Source organism: Nannospalax galili, unplaced genomic scaffold (genome assembly GCF_000622305.1).
Source record: "Nannospalax galili isolate Female #2095 unplaced genomic scaffold, S.galili_v1.0 scaffold140, whole genome shotgun sequence".
Taxonomy (NCBI): domain Eukaryota; kingdom Metazoa; phylum Chordata; class Mammalia; order Rodentia; family Spalacidae; genus Nannospalax; species Nannospalax galili.
Window position 1 is genome coordinate 13119458 of NW_008352267.1, and position 16306 is coordinate 13135763.

The 16306-nt window shown below is 40.2% G+C and overlaps 1 protein-coding gene across 1 annotated transcript in view; it reads right to left on the reverse strand.

The window, feature by feature from the left end:
• Positions 1-15899, reverse strand: part of Ndfip2 (Nedd4 family interacting protein 2) — a 64345-nt gene extending 48446 nt beyond the window's left edge. Inside the window, exon 1 of the mRNA XM_008849105.3 lies at positions 15561-15899. Within this exon, the coding sequence (XP_008847327.1) occupies positions 15561-15884 (324 nt within the window). The 5' untranslated portion in view covers positions 15885-15899. The remainder of the gene's footprint in view (positions 1-15560) is intronic.
• Between the last annotated feature and the right edge of the window lie 407 nt (positions 15900-16306).

A 16306-nucleotide genomic window follows, 5' to 3' on the forward strand; every position in this document is an offset into this window, starting at 1 on the left:
AATATTAAAGAAAAATAATAAAAGTCCAATTACTCCAAAATACCTACTCCCCATCCCAGTATCACCTCCCTGAGGTTTAAATCCTAATTTAATACCAGTCAGCTAAGCCATCTCTTTTATTTTTTTTCAAATCAATCAATGGTCCAACCCCAGCTTTAAAGCCCTAACAATGACAGCACAGCAAACTATATGGGTGCAGTAGTGGCACTTTTATCTTGGAGGTAATCAACAGCTATCTAATTGGACTTAGAGCCCACTCAGTGGGAAGGAACACATGTGTGGCACTGCAAGCATAGCTAAATATACACGGCTAGAGAGGTCATTGATCTTAGAGAAAACCCTGTCTATCACATTCCTAGACAAATGTAATTTCTTACTACAAGCTAAGCCATTTTAACCCCTCTGCTATGAAGCATGAAGTACTGGTATCTTGAGTTAGGTATCCAGTGACTATCTCATTTCTCACCTCCAATGGCAGACTCCCTGTTCTGGTGATCATTTAGAAGAGCTTCTGGAGGCTAGCAAGATGGCTCAGCAGTTAAGAGTACTGACTGCTCTTGCAGAGGTCCCAGGTTCAAATCCCAGGACCGACATGGCGGCTAACCATCCTTAACACCAGTTCCAGAAGATCCAATGCCCTCTCCTCCTCAGGCATTGCAGGACATGGGTGCACTTATATACATGCAGGCAATACACTCATACACATAAAATTTTAAAAAAAACATTAAAAAAAGAAAAAAAGAAGTGCTTCTCAAAAGCAGTTTTACTGCTTGGTCCTGACATTTCCCACTCCTTTACTTCTACTGAGCCTATTCTTAAGGTCCTCCACTACCTCCTGGTTTTTCTTCTATCCTCTATCTCCAGGACAATAATACAAAAGCCTTGCACAACTCTCACTAGTACCATCAATTCCTTAGTTCTCTCATCTGGCCAGAGCTACCCCACCAAACCCTATCCAGATGTGTTTGTTGTCTTCTGATGGAGGAAGGAAAACAAGGCAGACAACTGTGCAGACTGGTATCCTGATTTTCCAATCCCAGCGTGCTGCCACCATTACTCAATCCACGATGGGGATTTCAATTCCTTTTCCCTCTACAATCACAAAACAAGTCAACTTGTGCTTCCTTGCTTCACAAAGGAAAAGAAGTTCTTAACAAAAATAAAAAGAATAAAAATAAGATTTTTAATAAAATCCTTCAACTTCTCTCGCCTGCACCTCTGCATTTCTAAACTTAGTCTTATGGCATCTATCCTAGTTCATCCTCTTCACTCTCAAATGTCAGACAAACATACGAGAAGATCATGCCTCCCAATGCATTTTCTCTTCCTTTTAATTTTATCTGTGACTTACTGCTGTCTACCTACATTATCCACATGTATTTTATTTACATCACACTAAACTGCTTTTTGAACTAATTCTGTCTCATCTCTTTCAGTCACAAACATCCTGAAGAGAAAAACTGTCTAATTTTGTGCTCTCTTAAACATTACTTGCTAAGAACGATGACCTCATTGTTAAATTTCAAGTTTTTTCTAATCATCAACCTAAGAGCTTCAATACATTCAACACTCTTGACCATGCATATTAGATTTCAGCTTCCAAACAGCAATTCCCTTGTGCTTACTACTGACCATTCATTCTAGCTCTTTTGTAGGGAACCATGTGTTCCTCAGCCAGCTTTAAAGACTTTGAGCTAAAATTGAATGCATAGCTATGGATACTATCTCTAAACACAGAGGGGCTGAACTACACCTAGTTATCTAGTTATATAATATTTAATTGATTTGGTTAAGTTTATCTATAAGAGAATTAAAGCACAACTTTCAAGGTTACTGTACAAGCATTCATTTGTCATTTTAGAAGTCAGCACAATGTGCTTGCTTATTTGATTTCACATGCTTTTAGAAAATCAGGTAGTCGCTAAATGAATACACTAAAAAAGAACATGATTTGGTGTTATGAGATCTAAATGTAAGATACAGAGAATTCTTACCAGATACATGACTTTGAGTTATTAACCTTATCTCAAAGCCTCAATTGTTTCTGTGATTCATGCATTTTCAGTCAATCAGTTATCAATTAGTCATTTAACCAACATTTACAAAATGCCTAATAGGTTGCCAGTATAATACTGGATAAAGGAAAGAGGTACCAAGCCCATCAACACCTAGAACCTGTAGGTTCTAAGACTAAGGAGCTTTAAGGAACTAACAAGCTACAGCAAGAAGAAAGAAGTGTCATTACTATACTGACCTTAGGTAACATAGGGAGTGAATACACTTACACAGGCTAATAAGAAACAGGACTGAAACACCAACTTTCTCCATAGAAACTTTTATTCTTCCCTTAACAAACACAGAAAGCTAAGAACAAAGTCTTCAAGCAAAATTAAATACAGTGATACATGCTGTTGCTGATGATTCATCCAGGAAGCAGCAAGCGCCAAGGTACCACTATAGTTAAAGGGCAAACATCAAAGTGGTACATGCAAAACTAAAAGCGCTCAAAAGCTGGCAAGGTGTAAACATATAAACTGAATAACTATAGATTATCAGAAGACAAACAAGTAAGCAAAATATGTTGCCAGGATAATCCTGGGTACAGGAAATACGTAAGGAAACAGAGACATAACAAAGTTAGCAATCGTGTACCCCTATATTTATTTGCTATATAATACTTTTTGTTTTGTTTTTTTTGAGACAGGGTCTCCTATGTGGGCCCGGCTGGCCTGGAACTCGCCATGTAAACCAGGCTGGTCTTGATCTTGCAGAGATTCATTTGCCTCTGCTTCCTTGAGTGCTGGGATTAAAGAGGTATGCCACCATGCCCAACTCTATATTTTCAACAATGTCTTAGTTAATTTTTATTGTCACCTGACAAAACCTAGAGTCACTTGGGAAGAGGGAATTTCTAGAAAGAATTGTCTGTGGGCATGCCTGTGGGACACTGTCTGCTAATTGACAGACAGTGGGCCCAGCCCACTGTAGGCAGTACCATCCCTAGGCAGGTGGACCTGGGCTATATAAGAAAGGTAGCTGAACACAAGCTAGAGAGTGAGTCAGCAAGCAGAATTCTTCCATGATTTTTCTTTTTCTTATTTTTAATTTTATTTATTACTATTTATGTGTATGAGTGTATTGCCAACATGTGTGTATTGCACCCATGTCATGCAGTGCTTGCTTGTGGAGGTCAGAAGAGGACGTTGGATCCCTTAGAACTGGAGTTACAGACAGTTGTTAACCACCATGTGGGTGCTGGGAATCAAATCCAGGTCCTCTGCAAGAGCAGTCAGTGCTCTTAACTGCTAACCCATTTCTCCAGACCCATCTTCCATAATTTTTCTTTCCAGGTTCCTGCCTTGAGTTCCTTCAATGATGAACTGAGACAGGAAATGTTAAGATAAAATAAACCCTTTCCTCCCCCAGATGTTTTTGGTCACGATATTTATGGGGGTTTGAAGGAGAAATGTCCCCTACAGGTATTTGAATATTTTGCCCCCAGTTGGTGGTACTGTTTAGGGTGGTTGTAAAATCTCAGGGATCTGAACATTCCAGGAGGTAGCCACTGGCTTTGAGAGTTTATAGCCCACTTTCAGTTTGCACTCTACTTCTACTTTTAACCTTAAACAGAAGTACTTTCTGAAAAATTTTTATCAAATGGGATGGATGAAGAAAATGATCAAGTAGTTCCCTAATCCAAAATACCTGGAAAACAGTGACTAGAACAAATTATCAAACCATGGTTACCACCTTGCAAATGTAAACTACTGATGAGAAGAATGATGAAAAAACACCAGAATTCATGTAAAAGATTCATTAGCAAACACCCAGCATGATGGTACATGCCTTTAATCCCAGCCAGAGGCAGGTGGAGCTCTGTGAGATAAGAGGCCAGCCTGGTCTACATATTCAGTTCCAGGTGGACTGGGGCTAGGAGACCACGTCCAAAAAAAAAAAAAGATTCATTAGCAATATTACAAGAACACAGCACATATCCTAATCATGAACATCAACAATCAACAGTATCAGCATTATATAGATTGTATAGGATACTATTACTGTTCCAATACTTCATAAAAGTACATATCACTTTACAAACATAACACATTTATATTTCCATATATGACTTGGAACCACTCAAAAAAAGGGATTCAGTTATTTATTTTCATTTTCATATGTTTGTTTATTCTGGTTTTTTGAGATGGTATCTAGCCTAGATAAGCCAAAACACATAATCTTCCTGCCTCAACTTTCCACGTATTGAGATTACAGGTGTGCATGATCACACCCAGCTCATTTATTTATTTCTTTCACAAGTATGTACCTCTATAATATAGAGGCCAGAACAATGCAATATACTATTATAAACAAGGTCCAACTTCCCATAGAGTTTACAGTCTAATGAAGAAAATGATACACTGTAAAACAAAGCTACAACAGGTACAGGTGGCAAAAAGACAGAAAAGACCTTGGAAGCAAAAAGTAGAAAGGGCAATGGAGAGAGGAAGAAAGTGAGGAAACATTTCCTAGAGAAAATAACATCTAAATGCAGACATAAAAAAAGGATAGAGAGGCTGGAGAGATAGCTCAGCAGTTACAAGCACGTGGCTGCTCTTGCAGAAGGCCAGGTTCAAATCTCAGCATCTACATGGTGGCTAACAACCACCTCTAATTCCAGTTCTAGGGGATTCAACAAAAGGGCACTGCATGACACAGGTGCACTCACACACATGCAGGCAATACACTCATACACATAAAATACAGTATTTTTTAAAAAAGAATAGAAATTGGTCCTGAGGAGAAAACTAAAGGAGGGAACAGTATGTTCAAACACCAGAAGGCAAAAGGCAGTACAGTTTGTCATGGCAATTAGAAGGGACAGAGAAAAGAATAAAACATGTCTGAAAAGTATATGTAATGCAATAATAAACTAGGCAGAGATGAACTAAACTTGCTCGGTTTGCTCACCTAAGATTACAAACAAATGTACAAGTCTCAAGATTTATGCTGAGGGGCTGGAGAGATGGCTCAGCGGTTAAGAGCACTGACTTAAGAGCAGGTAAGAGCTCTTGCAGAGGACCCGGGTTCGATTCCCAGCACCCACATGGCAGCTACAAACCGTCCTTAACTCTAGTTCCAGGGGAATCCGACACCCTCTTCAGACCTCCGCGGCATTGCATGACACAGGTGCACTCACATACATGCAGGCAATACACTCATACACATAAAATGAAAATAATAAATAAAAATAATTCAAAAAAAAGATTTATGCTAAGACTCCCTCCCTTTTGGAAGAAATCACAAAATGTCATCTGACATAGATATAAACTCTCCTGAGGTAAAGAAAACAGATGTCCTATCAAAACTGTCACCACTGAATTTCTTCATTCTAATATCCAACAGGCTACATGTCCTAAGGCCTGCAAAATTAGGAAAGAGGTTACATCATCAAACTAAAAGATACTTTCATACAATAAACTCTAGTTTATCTCCTTACTCTCAAAGCTGCTAAGCAGTACCACTTCTTTATATAATGTTAAGAGTAACTCTGGAGAAACATCACAGACAAAGCAAAACCAAGCACATTCCTGAACTTAAATTATTTTAAGTTGTTCATGTTCAAACAAATCTTAAAAGTAAGCAAGTCAAAAGCATGAAATAATCTGATAGTAAATCTTAAACTGAAGCATTTCCCAACTTGCATTTGGCATTCTTTAACAAGAATTTTACCCACACCTTAATTCCAGGTAAGTGATCAAACTTTTAAAAGAAACCATAAGAATATGGCCTGAAAACACATACATAATGAAGACTTAGAATCACATGGTAGGAAAAGCTACCCTTAATTATAATGTTCATGTCAGTAAATTCATATTTAATAAATGTCAGCAGAATATATTCCATAGTTATGTAAATGTATGTCAGAACTACTTATATAGAATACAAACAGAATTCCAAAATAATATATTATCAATATACATACTACTAAACAGTATTTTAGAATGTGGGTCAGACATTAAGTAAAGAATAAAAAAGGGGGCTGGAGAGATGGCTCAGTGGTTAAGAGCACTAACTGCTCTTACAGAGGACCCGGGTTCAATTCTCAGCACCCACGTGGAGTCCTTAATTCCAGTTTCAGGGGAATCTGAAGCCCTCTTCTGACCTCCGAGGTATCACACAACACAGGTGCATTCACATACATTCAGGCAATACACTCATACACATAAAATAAAAATAAGATATTTTTTTAAAAAGAATAAAAAGAACATAGTTGCTAAATAATATAAAAGTGACAAGAAGCTGGAGAGATAGTTCAGTGGTTAACAGCACACATTGCTCTTGTACAGGACTCAAATTCAGTTCCCAGAATCCATGTCTCGGCAGCCCACAACGCCTTGTAACTCCAGTTCCAGGGAATCCGATGTCCTCTCCTGGCTTTCAGCAGCACTGCATTCACATGCACATATACATACACATACACATAATTTAAAAAATGATATCTTTTAAAAAGAATGAATAAAACAATTGAAAAAAAAATCAAAGCAATACCAAAAAAGTAACAACTTTGTTCACTTCACAGTTAACAAAGATTTAACTAAGCAGAGCCAAGGTATCACAACTTCATGTATTACTTACAGAATAACTCCAGGGGATACCATTCAGAGAAACAGAGAGAAAGAAAAAAAAGGGAAGGAGAGAAGGACAGGGAGGTGACATTAAACAATAGATGCTAAGATAGACTGTTAGGTTAGATGAGAATGCAAAAACCTCAAATCAGCAGCAATGATAAAATATATACATAAGAATAACACTGGCAAGATTTAGCAGCATTCTTTCACTGATTTATTCATTTATTCATTCCGATCAAATATTGAGTTGCTACCATATACCAGATATGGAAAGATAGCAGTGAACAAACAAATTTCTCTGGCCATCTAAAGCTTACATTCAAAGGAGAAAAAACTGGTAAGAAATAATTAAAGTGTTTAGAGTATTGGGTAATAGGTGCTACACATGCCATGGCTGGCTTCAGTCATCAACTTGACACAATGGGACTGGAGAATTTCCTCTATCAGATTGGTCTGTGAGCATTTTCTTGACTGTTGAGTGATGTGGGAAGTGCAGTCCACTGTGGGTTATGCCACCCCTGGGCAGGTGATTCTGGGTTGTATAAGAAAGCAGGCTGAGCAGAAGACAGAGAAGCAAGACTTTAAGCAGTGTTCCTCCATGGTTTGTGCTTCAGTTCCAGCCCTGACTTCCCTCAAAGATGGACCATCACTTGGATGTGATGCAACAAACACTTTCCTCCTCAAGTTATTTTTGGTAAGGCTTTTATCACACAATAGAAAGCAAACAAAAACACATAAAAAAAAAAAATCAAGGAATGAGAACGGCAGCAGACTCAATGAGGTAACCACAGAGGCACAAGGATGACTCTACAGGACCCAAAAAACCTGTCTTTGCCGTTCTCACAGGGAGAGTTTCCCACTACTCTCTGATCTCCACCTTATTTCTACTGACAGATGAAGTACCTACCAGACTACCAGGTATAAATAAGTAAGGGATGAAAACCAATCTTGCCACATTCCTAGGATTTAGAAACTAGCAGTTTTAAAAGTTCATTTCTCCACTGAAATCTACCTGATGACTTTATATCCATGCTCAGATGCCAAGGAGCTCAGAAAGTAACCGTGACTAGTAATAAGATATCTAGATTAGAAACGCATGTGCAAACATCTTAGTGTCAATTGTATTAAAAATGTATTTTTCTGTATGAAACTGTGTATTTTAATGATGAAATGGAGATCTTTTTTAAAGGTTAAAACCTCATTTAATTTTATGTCTTATAGGGTTTATACTGAGTACAATATTGTATAACTGTATTAATTCAACTGTAAACCTAAAAATTTACAGCCAATTTTGAAAGAGATGCATCTTAGCTCTGGAAATTGTTATTGAATATGTCAATGCTGTTGTGATGAAATGCTTCTTCTAAATATGTGGTTATTAAATAAATTTTTTTTTTAAGTTCGTTTCTCAGAAGCATCTTTCAACAGACAAAACTTCAGCCAACCTATAAAAAGTACATTCCTGAGTTTGAGGCCAGCCTGGTCTCCAGAGCGAATCCAGGCTAGCTGTGGCTACAGGGAGACCCTGTCTCAAAAAGACCCAAAAAAAAAAAAAAAAAAAAGTGCACTGTGTAGTCCGCATTCCTGTATCATTTACACTAAAATGATACAGCCGGCCAAATCAGCCCATTTTGTTATTAGAACACAGTCATATCCTCTCATTTTTCATATAGACACTGCTGCACTACATGAGCAAGTTTGAGGAGCAATGAGAAGCATGAGAAATCATAGTCTGCAAAGTCTAAAATATTTACTAACTGGACCTGTACAGAACAAGTTTACTAATTCCTGGTCTATGTCACCACCACAACATGTGCAGAGGCTGCTTCTAGGGCCTTTTGTATGAGTATGTGATCACTGTGGTGATCCCATCTTAAGAAGGCCCTGTGATTTGGCACAGGTTGGGGGGTACATGTTTCTGATTTAGTTTGGTTTTGGTTTTAGGGACAGGATCTTGCTGTATAACCCAGACTGGTCCAGAACTTGCAATCCTCCTACCTCATTTCCCCAAGTGCTAGGATTATAGGAGTATATAGCCACGCCCAGCCTGTGTAATACTCTGAGGTCACTACACTGAAATTCTGAACAATCTTATCTTTGAGTCTAAGTTTTATATGTGTACTCCAGTAAAATTGTCATGGAGCATATGCCATGGACTTGCAACCTCAGCTCAAAGTCAGTTTACCTCTTAGTTGGCTGTATCCTCTGACTCAGTCCTTCCATCTTCATCCTGAACTTAGCACAAGGCAGTGGCTATCTCTATTCTAAGCTGGCATGACTTTGAACATTCACCCAGCAAATCAGAAGAGCCTCTGCTCCTGCTGACTCAGAGAACGGCATGTTCTAGCGTGGGGATGGCAGTCCCTTGGACTCTGGAGGTCTGCCTGCCATGAACTAAAGCAGCAGGCTACAAAAAGAGTGAACTGATTTCCCCACTTCAGGCCAGAGTCTCACATCTTCATTTGAGTCTGCATCGTGTTAAGTAGCTGGACCTGACTGCTCTCATGAAACAAAAATTACAAACTGGAGTTATGAGAGCTCCACCTTTCTATCAAATTCACCACAGAAGTTACTGTGTTCTGAACCATCCCCTTCACCTCACAGAAGCCACATGGCTTTATTTCTATTTCTGTTTCTTGTTTTGGTTTTGTTTTGTTTTTGTTGTTTTGTTGCTTTGTTTTGTTGTTTTTGAAACAGGGTCTCCCTGTAGCCCCAGCTGGCCTGGAACTCACTATGTAGACAGAGACTGGCCTGCCTCTGCCTCCCAAGTGTTGGGATCAAAGGTGTATGCCACCATGCCTAGCCCTCTTTCTATTTCTTAAACCAACAAACTCATTTAGGCCATCAATATTATTATCTTCAATACTCATGAACTAGAACTAAGATCTCTTATTTCAATCAAGTCTCAGTCCGACTACCACAACTTCAGAGCAGATGGGGTCCCAAACATTCCTGGTATTTATCCACTGAGGGGTCAAACTGACTGATTCAATGATGACCAACATCAGCTTCCTCCCTCCACATAGGCACATCCTCTACCCCATTAAGAGATGGGAGTTTAGCCAGGTAGGGCGGCTCATACCTATAATTTCAGCAACTTGGGAGAGACTGAAGCAGAACGACTGCTGGAAATTGAATGCCAGCCAGAGCTGCACAGTGTCAGTGATAGTGTGTACTCCATATCAAAAGAAATGGGGGGGGGGGGCTTATTTATTCCTTCTCTCTTTGAATCTAGGCTGGTCTTACTTTTTCTCTTTGGTCTTTTTGAGGCAGGGTCTCCCCGTAGCACAGCTGACCTGGAACTCACTATGTAGACCAGGTTGGCCTTGAACTCAACAGAGATCCACCTGCCTCTGTCTCAGGAGTGCTGGGATTAAAAGCATGCGCCACCACACCCAGCCTGGGCTGGTCTTACAAATGCAGCTACCCAGTTAAAAGTATTTTTGAAAGTGCCATCACTTAAGGGACAGGGAGTAACTACAAAGAATTCAAGCAGAGAAAAAAAGTCAAAGATGTCAAAAGAAATATCAGGAATAAGGAAGGCATTTCATGGACAAAGTTCAGTGTCAACATAACAGACCTAAAGCAAGACAAGAACTGAAAAGTAATTATGCAGCTGGCAAAGGAGATATGTAAAAGGTGGGGTAAGAATAAAAGACAGATAAAGTGCACTGATAAATTCTAAAGAAACAAATGAAGGTCAAAGGAATCAGGCAGTCAAGAGGAGGTGACTAGAAAGCAACATAAGGTAAAATGGAAAATGAAAGCAAATGACTGCACCTAAAATTCACCTTCTACTCTATCACCCAGAACACACCTCAGGTGAGACAGTGATCCTGGGCCTGAACATCTCTCCGCATTCTAGCTGAGTGTGCTGTCCTAGAGAGCTTTCCACTTCCTGATGACTGAACTGTTTCTGGTAATAAGTAACAAAGGCAACAAGAAGGGTAAGGCAAACACAATGGCTGCCTTCCTAAGACAAACTAGCATTGTTATTTGCTACTATGATAGCTACTTCCTACCCCCCTCCAAAAAAAAGTGCTACACTCTTGAGCTGGGTGCCTTAGCTGTGATGTAAACCCATTGCTTCTGTCTACTCAAACACTCATTAACTTCACAGAACTGGGTAACAAGGAAAGTCTACTCAAATATGCTGATGTTGCATGTTGCTTGGTCTGCTATGAGTAATGTCATTTGTTCTGACTTAGGAGCCTTCTGTTTTCTGTCATCAACCATGAGACATTAACAGACTAACTCACTAGCTTATAAAAACGGTAGTTACTTATGTGTCAGCCTTTATATTTTATGTTACAGCATTTAATTCTCACAATAAATAATCCTTATGAGGTGGTCTAATAATATGAGAAAACAATTCTTTAAGATATTAAGTAACTAAACCAGTATCTCAAAAGTTGCAATCTGGGGGCTGAAGAGACGGTCAAGAGCCTTGTAGCTATTACAAAGGACCTGAGTTCGGTTCCCAACACTTGTGTCAGGAAGCTCTCAAAAGCCTATACCTCTAGCTCCAAGGAAATAACTAGCCCCTGTGGGCACCCTCATGCACATGGCATACACACACACAAACACACACACACACATAAACACACTTTTTAAAAAAAAATTTTATTATTTTTATTTTATGTGTATGAGTGTTATGCTTGCCTGTAAGTGCACCCATGTCATGCAATGCCCGCAGAGGACAGAAGAGGCTGTTGGATCCCCTGGAACTGGAGTTATGGACAGTGGTTAGCTGCCATGTGGGTGCTGTGATTCAAACCTGGGTCTTCTGAAAGAACAGCCAGTGTTCTTAACCAGTGAGCCATCTCTTCAGCCCCACAAACACACTTTTTTAACTGCAAACAGAGCAACCTAAATACAAGTCCAAATGACTTTGAAGACTGTTTTGGTTTTGGTTTTGTGGTAAAGATCGGCTCAGAACTTTGTGCACATGCTAAGCAAGTGCTCTACCACTGAGCTACATACCAGCCCCCAAATTTGTTTTTAGCATTTTCAAATCTTCCTAAGCTAATTGATCAGGGTCAACTTTAGTTCTCAATATACAGGAGTAAGGTACTCAAGCTTTATAGTATAAATACTTCAAATTATGTTCTGTAGAAAAATCAACATTTTATAACAGTTAATGTTACCTTAAAATGTAAACACACAGCCGGGTGTGGTGGCGCACGCCTTTAATCCCAGCACTCGGGAGGGAGAGGCAGGCGGATCACTGTGAGTTCAAGGCCAGCCTGGTCTACATAGGAGGTTCCAGGACAGGTGGGGCTACAGGGGAACCCTTTCTTAAAAAAAAAAAAAAAAAAAAAAACACCAAAAAAATGTAAACACACACACACACACACACACACACACCTGTGGTCAAAGATTAGGAAGAACCAGAGTAAACAAATGTAAACTACTGTCTTTACTATAGAATTTCTCAATGCTAGAGGTTTAGATGTTAGAAATATTCCAAGAACACCTATTCTCATCACTGTAGTATATAGCTCAGAAAACTACTGTTACAAGTAACACAACTGCCAATTTAACTTGTATACAAAATACCTTTTAAATCTTAGTAGTCAGCTTGGTGCAGGTACATGAGCCTTTAAAATAGAGAACATCAAAGTTAGAATGCAGTCAACAGCTACAAGCCAGGTTAACTACTGAACAGTCTGGCACATGTTCTTTTCCTACCAAGCACAACTAAACTTCCCATAACACAGTGAAAGTACACATCATGCCTGATTTTTTTTTTTTTCTGAAATCAGAAGAGTAATCAGACTTTGTAGCTCTAGATTTTATCTGTGTATTCAACAAAATTGGATCCTTTTAATAATGGAAAGGGAAAAAATATACCACACAAAGAGAAGAAAAAAAGTTTCCAAAGCCAGGCTAAGACAGGAGGTCCACGCATTCTAGGTCAACCTGAGCTACACAACTATCCCCATCTCAAAAACCAAGGCTTGGGTTATAACTCAGTGGTAGAGTTCTTACCTAGACTGTACAAGGCCCAGGCTGGCAAAATAATAATAATAATTATAATAATAACAACAACAACCACCACCACCACCAGTGGTTGTGGAACTAGCCTAGAGGTCCCTCAGCAGATAAATGGATAAAGAAAACATGGTATATACACACAATGGCATTTTATTCAGCCATAAAAAATGAAATTATACATTGACAGGAAAACAGATGGCACTGGGGATTAATATGTTCAGTGAAATAAGCCAGACTCAGAGAGGCAGATACAACATGTTTTCTCTCATACTGGGAATTTTGATTTAAATACATGTGTATGTATGTATATATGCCATGAAAGGCAAGAAAGGGTCTAAAGGGAGAAGTAGGGGCAAACAAGAGGGGTAATGAATATATGCCACACCAAAGCAGAAGGGACTACCAGGAGAAAGAGGGCCAGAGGGAGGGAGGGAGGAAGATAAGAGAGGAAGTGAGGGGCAAATAAGAACAAAGTATAATAATATACCTACATGAAAATGTTGTAATGGGGGCTGGAGACATGGCCTAGTGGTTAAGACACTAACTGCTCTTGTAGAGGACCCAGGTTCAATTCCTAGTACCCACATGGCAGCTAACAACTGTCCATAACTCCAGTTCCAGGGAATCGGACACCCTCTTCTGATCTCCATGGGCCTTGCACCACACGGATGCACTTACATACATGCAAACAACATACTCATACAAAAAAATAAAAATAATAATTTTTAAAATGTCATTAATGAAATTCCCTAGTTTTATATTAACTAAAAAATTAATAAAAAACACTTTTTGGACAGTTAAAAAAATGTAGCTCCCAAATAAAGTATATACACTAGTTAAAGGCAGTAAAATCATTCCTGGTCCTAGGCATCATTAAGTATGGAGAACTGAATTTTAGCTCTTTAAATAAGTAATACAGTTACACAACGCATTTCACACCCCTATGTATATCTGCCTATCTCCTGACTTAATCATCTCTAAACATGCAACAAGCAAAGTTGTTTACTACTCCAGTTGATTAATCATTCCAGACTTTTAAAAAAAAAAAAAAAACTGAGCTAAATGCAGCCATAAAATAGTTGTGTTCATCATATAAGCTAGAGTTTCAGATTGATATCTAGGTGCAAAGTCTACTTAAAACTTGAATATAGTTGTACCTGATGCCATATTCCTCAGTACAGTCGAGAAACTGAATGTCATTCTTTACAAAACCAAGAGTTATCCCAGAGAGATAAAATTACATGTAATTACACAACTAAAAGAATTAAAATGCAAATTTAGACTGTGATAAAATTCTCTAATCCTTCTCCTTGCAAGGGGAAAAACTAATATCCTATCTAAAGGAAGTAACACATGATTTTTGGCCTCAGCTCTCATGGAATGCCTCCACCCACCCAAAGTTTATATAGGACACAGCTTCTGATCGGAAGGAAAAAAGGCAACAAAATGTGATAATGTTCTCTTACTTTGAAAGAAAGTTTAGACAAAAAGAAATATTTTCACACTGAAAGTAAACTGCAACAACTTATCCAGAGGAATTTTGAAAATAGTCTCAACTACTTAAGACCTATTGAAAGCAAAAGAGACAATATAATAAATTGTTAAAGGAGCAGCTACCCAGTTAAAAATATTTGGAGTAGTGACATGAATCATGTTGTGGTTGAGTCCAGTAAGCAAAAGTAGCCCCAAGAAAGAATTCAAATCAGTTCATATCACTAAAAGAAACAATGAGAACAGGAAAGATTTGGAAAAAAAAAAATGAAGCAAGTACCAATGATAAAATTATCCAAAATATCTGTAGCATTTTAGTTCCATAAACACAAAAAGTGTCTTTAAAAATATGAAGCCACCCCAAACTGTCATCTAGAAAAGTACATCCTAATCTAATGTCAACAATTTTTTCTATACCATTCTTTAAATACTTTCTGATAATTTTTTTCTGATAGTTTTCAGAAACTCATAATCTGAATTATTTGGAGGTATTACAGGATATAAACCAGAAGATACAGAACTCTTACCATAGAAAAATGAAAAATTACAATTGAGAGCCCGTCTTTCAGTAATCCTTCATATTGGTCCGAACGCACTTAGTCGAAATTCTTGGATCACAACACCCATACAATAGACACGAAGGGTGAAATCTGAGGCTAAGCGTACAACTTTATAAACTATTAAGTTCACCATCAACAATAGCCAGTAATCCTTTTCTCCTCTCAAGTTTATAAATGAATATATGATCTAGCTGCAACACAGTAGTTAACTACTTGTGATAGGGAGATTTACAATAGAAAACTCCAATGACACGGCTAGAATTAATACACAAAGGAAAAACTACAGTAGAAATTTCGACAAAGAATACACAGGGCATGTTTCACTCATTTAAACATGGTTACAAAGGCTTCTACATGTAGGGCTGTTGAAACCATGTATTAAATGAAAACTAATTTTTTCAAACAACATTAGGAATCTTTTTTTCTAATAAAACACTGCACCTCCCGCCAAAACCCACGCAGACACACACACAGCAGGGATGGGTCGCGTTTTTTAATGCGAACATAATGGAGAACGGCAGAGAGACAAGGTTAACTAGACCAGAGAGGCCAGAGCTCTAGAGCCATCCTCTAGCGACAGCCTGGGAGCCGGTTTTCTCCCCAGCTCCATCCCACCCACCCAGTTTACGACGGCGACAGCCTCCTTTCCCGACAGGTACGTGCACCCAGCCACCCTGCCCGTGGACGCCACCGCAATGTCTCTGGAGCGTCTGAGTCGGGCAATCAGAATGCGGAGTAGAGCAGGAGCAAGTTCCGGGATATCCGGGACAGGGTTTGGTGGGAGCGGGCCTCCGGGAGCTAGGCCAGGACGGGGGATGGGGCCGGGAGGATCCCCCGGGGAGCGGAGGGCAGCGCGGCCTGGGTCCCGGGGCCGGACACTCACCACCTGGTAGCGGCCGGTCCCCAGCTGGTGATGATCCATCCTGCCCGCCTCGGGGTCTGGCTTCCGAGCGGGAGCGTCCCCTCGGCGCTCAGCTCCCTCGGCCTCCCCGGTCGACGACGTCGTCGCCGCAGAGCCCCTTCCGCCGCCTCGGGTTCCGCCGCCGCGTTCGCCTGGCGGGGCCGCTTCACTTCCTGTCGCTCCCTCAGCAGCCGCGGGGACCTCCGCGTCGCTCGCGGCTCGGCGGCGAGGCTCCGGGACGCCGCGCGCGCTACTGAGCATGCTCGCGGCGGACGCGCATGCTCGCTGACTCCGCCGGCGTCCCATCCGCGCCGCGCCTCGGAGTGTGTCGCGGAGTGGGAGGAGATGGAAAAGTCGGACTAGTGACGGGGAGCTGTCTAGATTGTCAGCCTGTTGGGAGTGGGCGGTGGCACAGGAGAGGAAGGAGGATCGCGGCGCTTGATTGGTTTTTCTCGTGGGCATGGTTCTGCACTGGGACGGCGAGTGCAGTCACCCCGGAGGCGAACGTCCAGGGGCAGGGACACGCCTTCCTAGAGCACCTGAGGACAGGTCCCCCTTTCTGGTCCCCAGATTAGCACATCGCAGAGACCTCCATCTTGAGGGCCTTTCTGAAAAGCTCATTCAAAAATCACTAGTGAGGTAAGGAATTACCAAAAAATATTTTTAGAGCAGCTTTAAAGTTACAGCAAAATTGAGAGGAAGGAAAAAGATATACATACTCTGGCTTC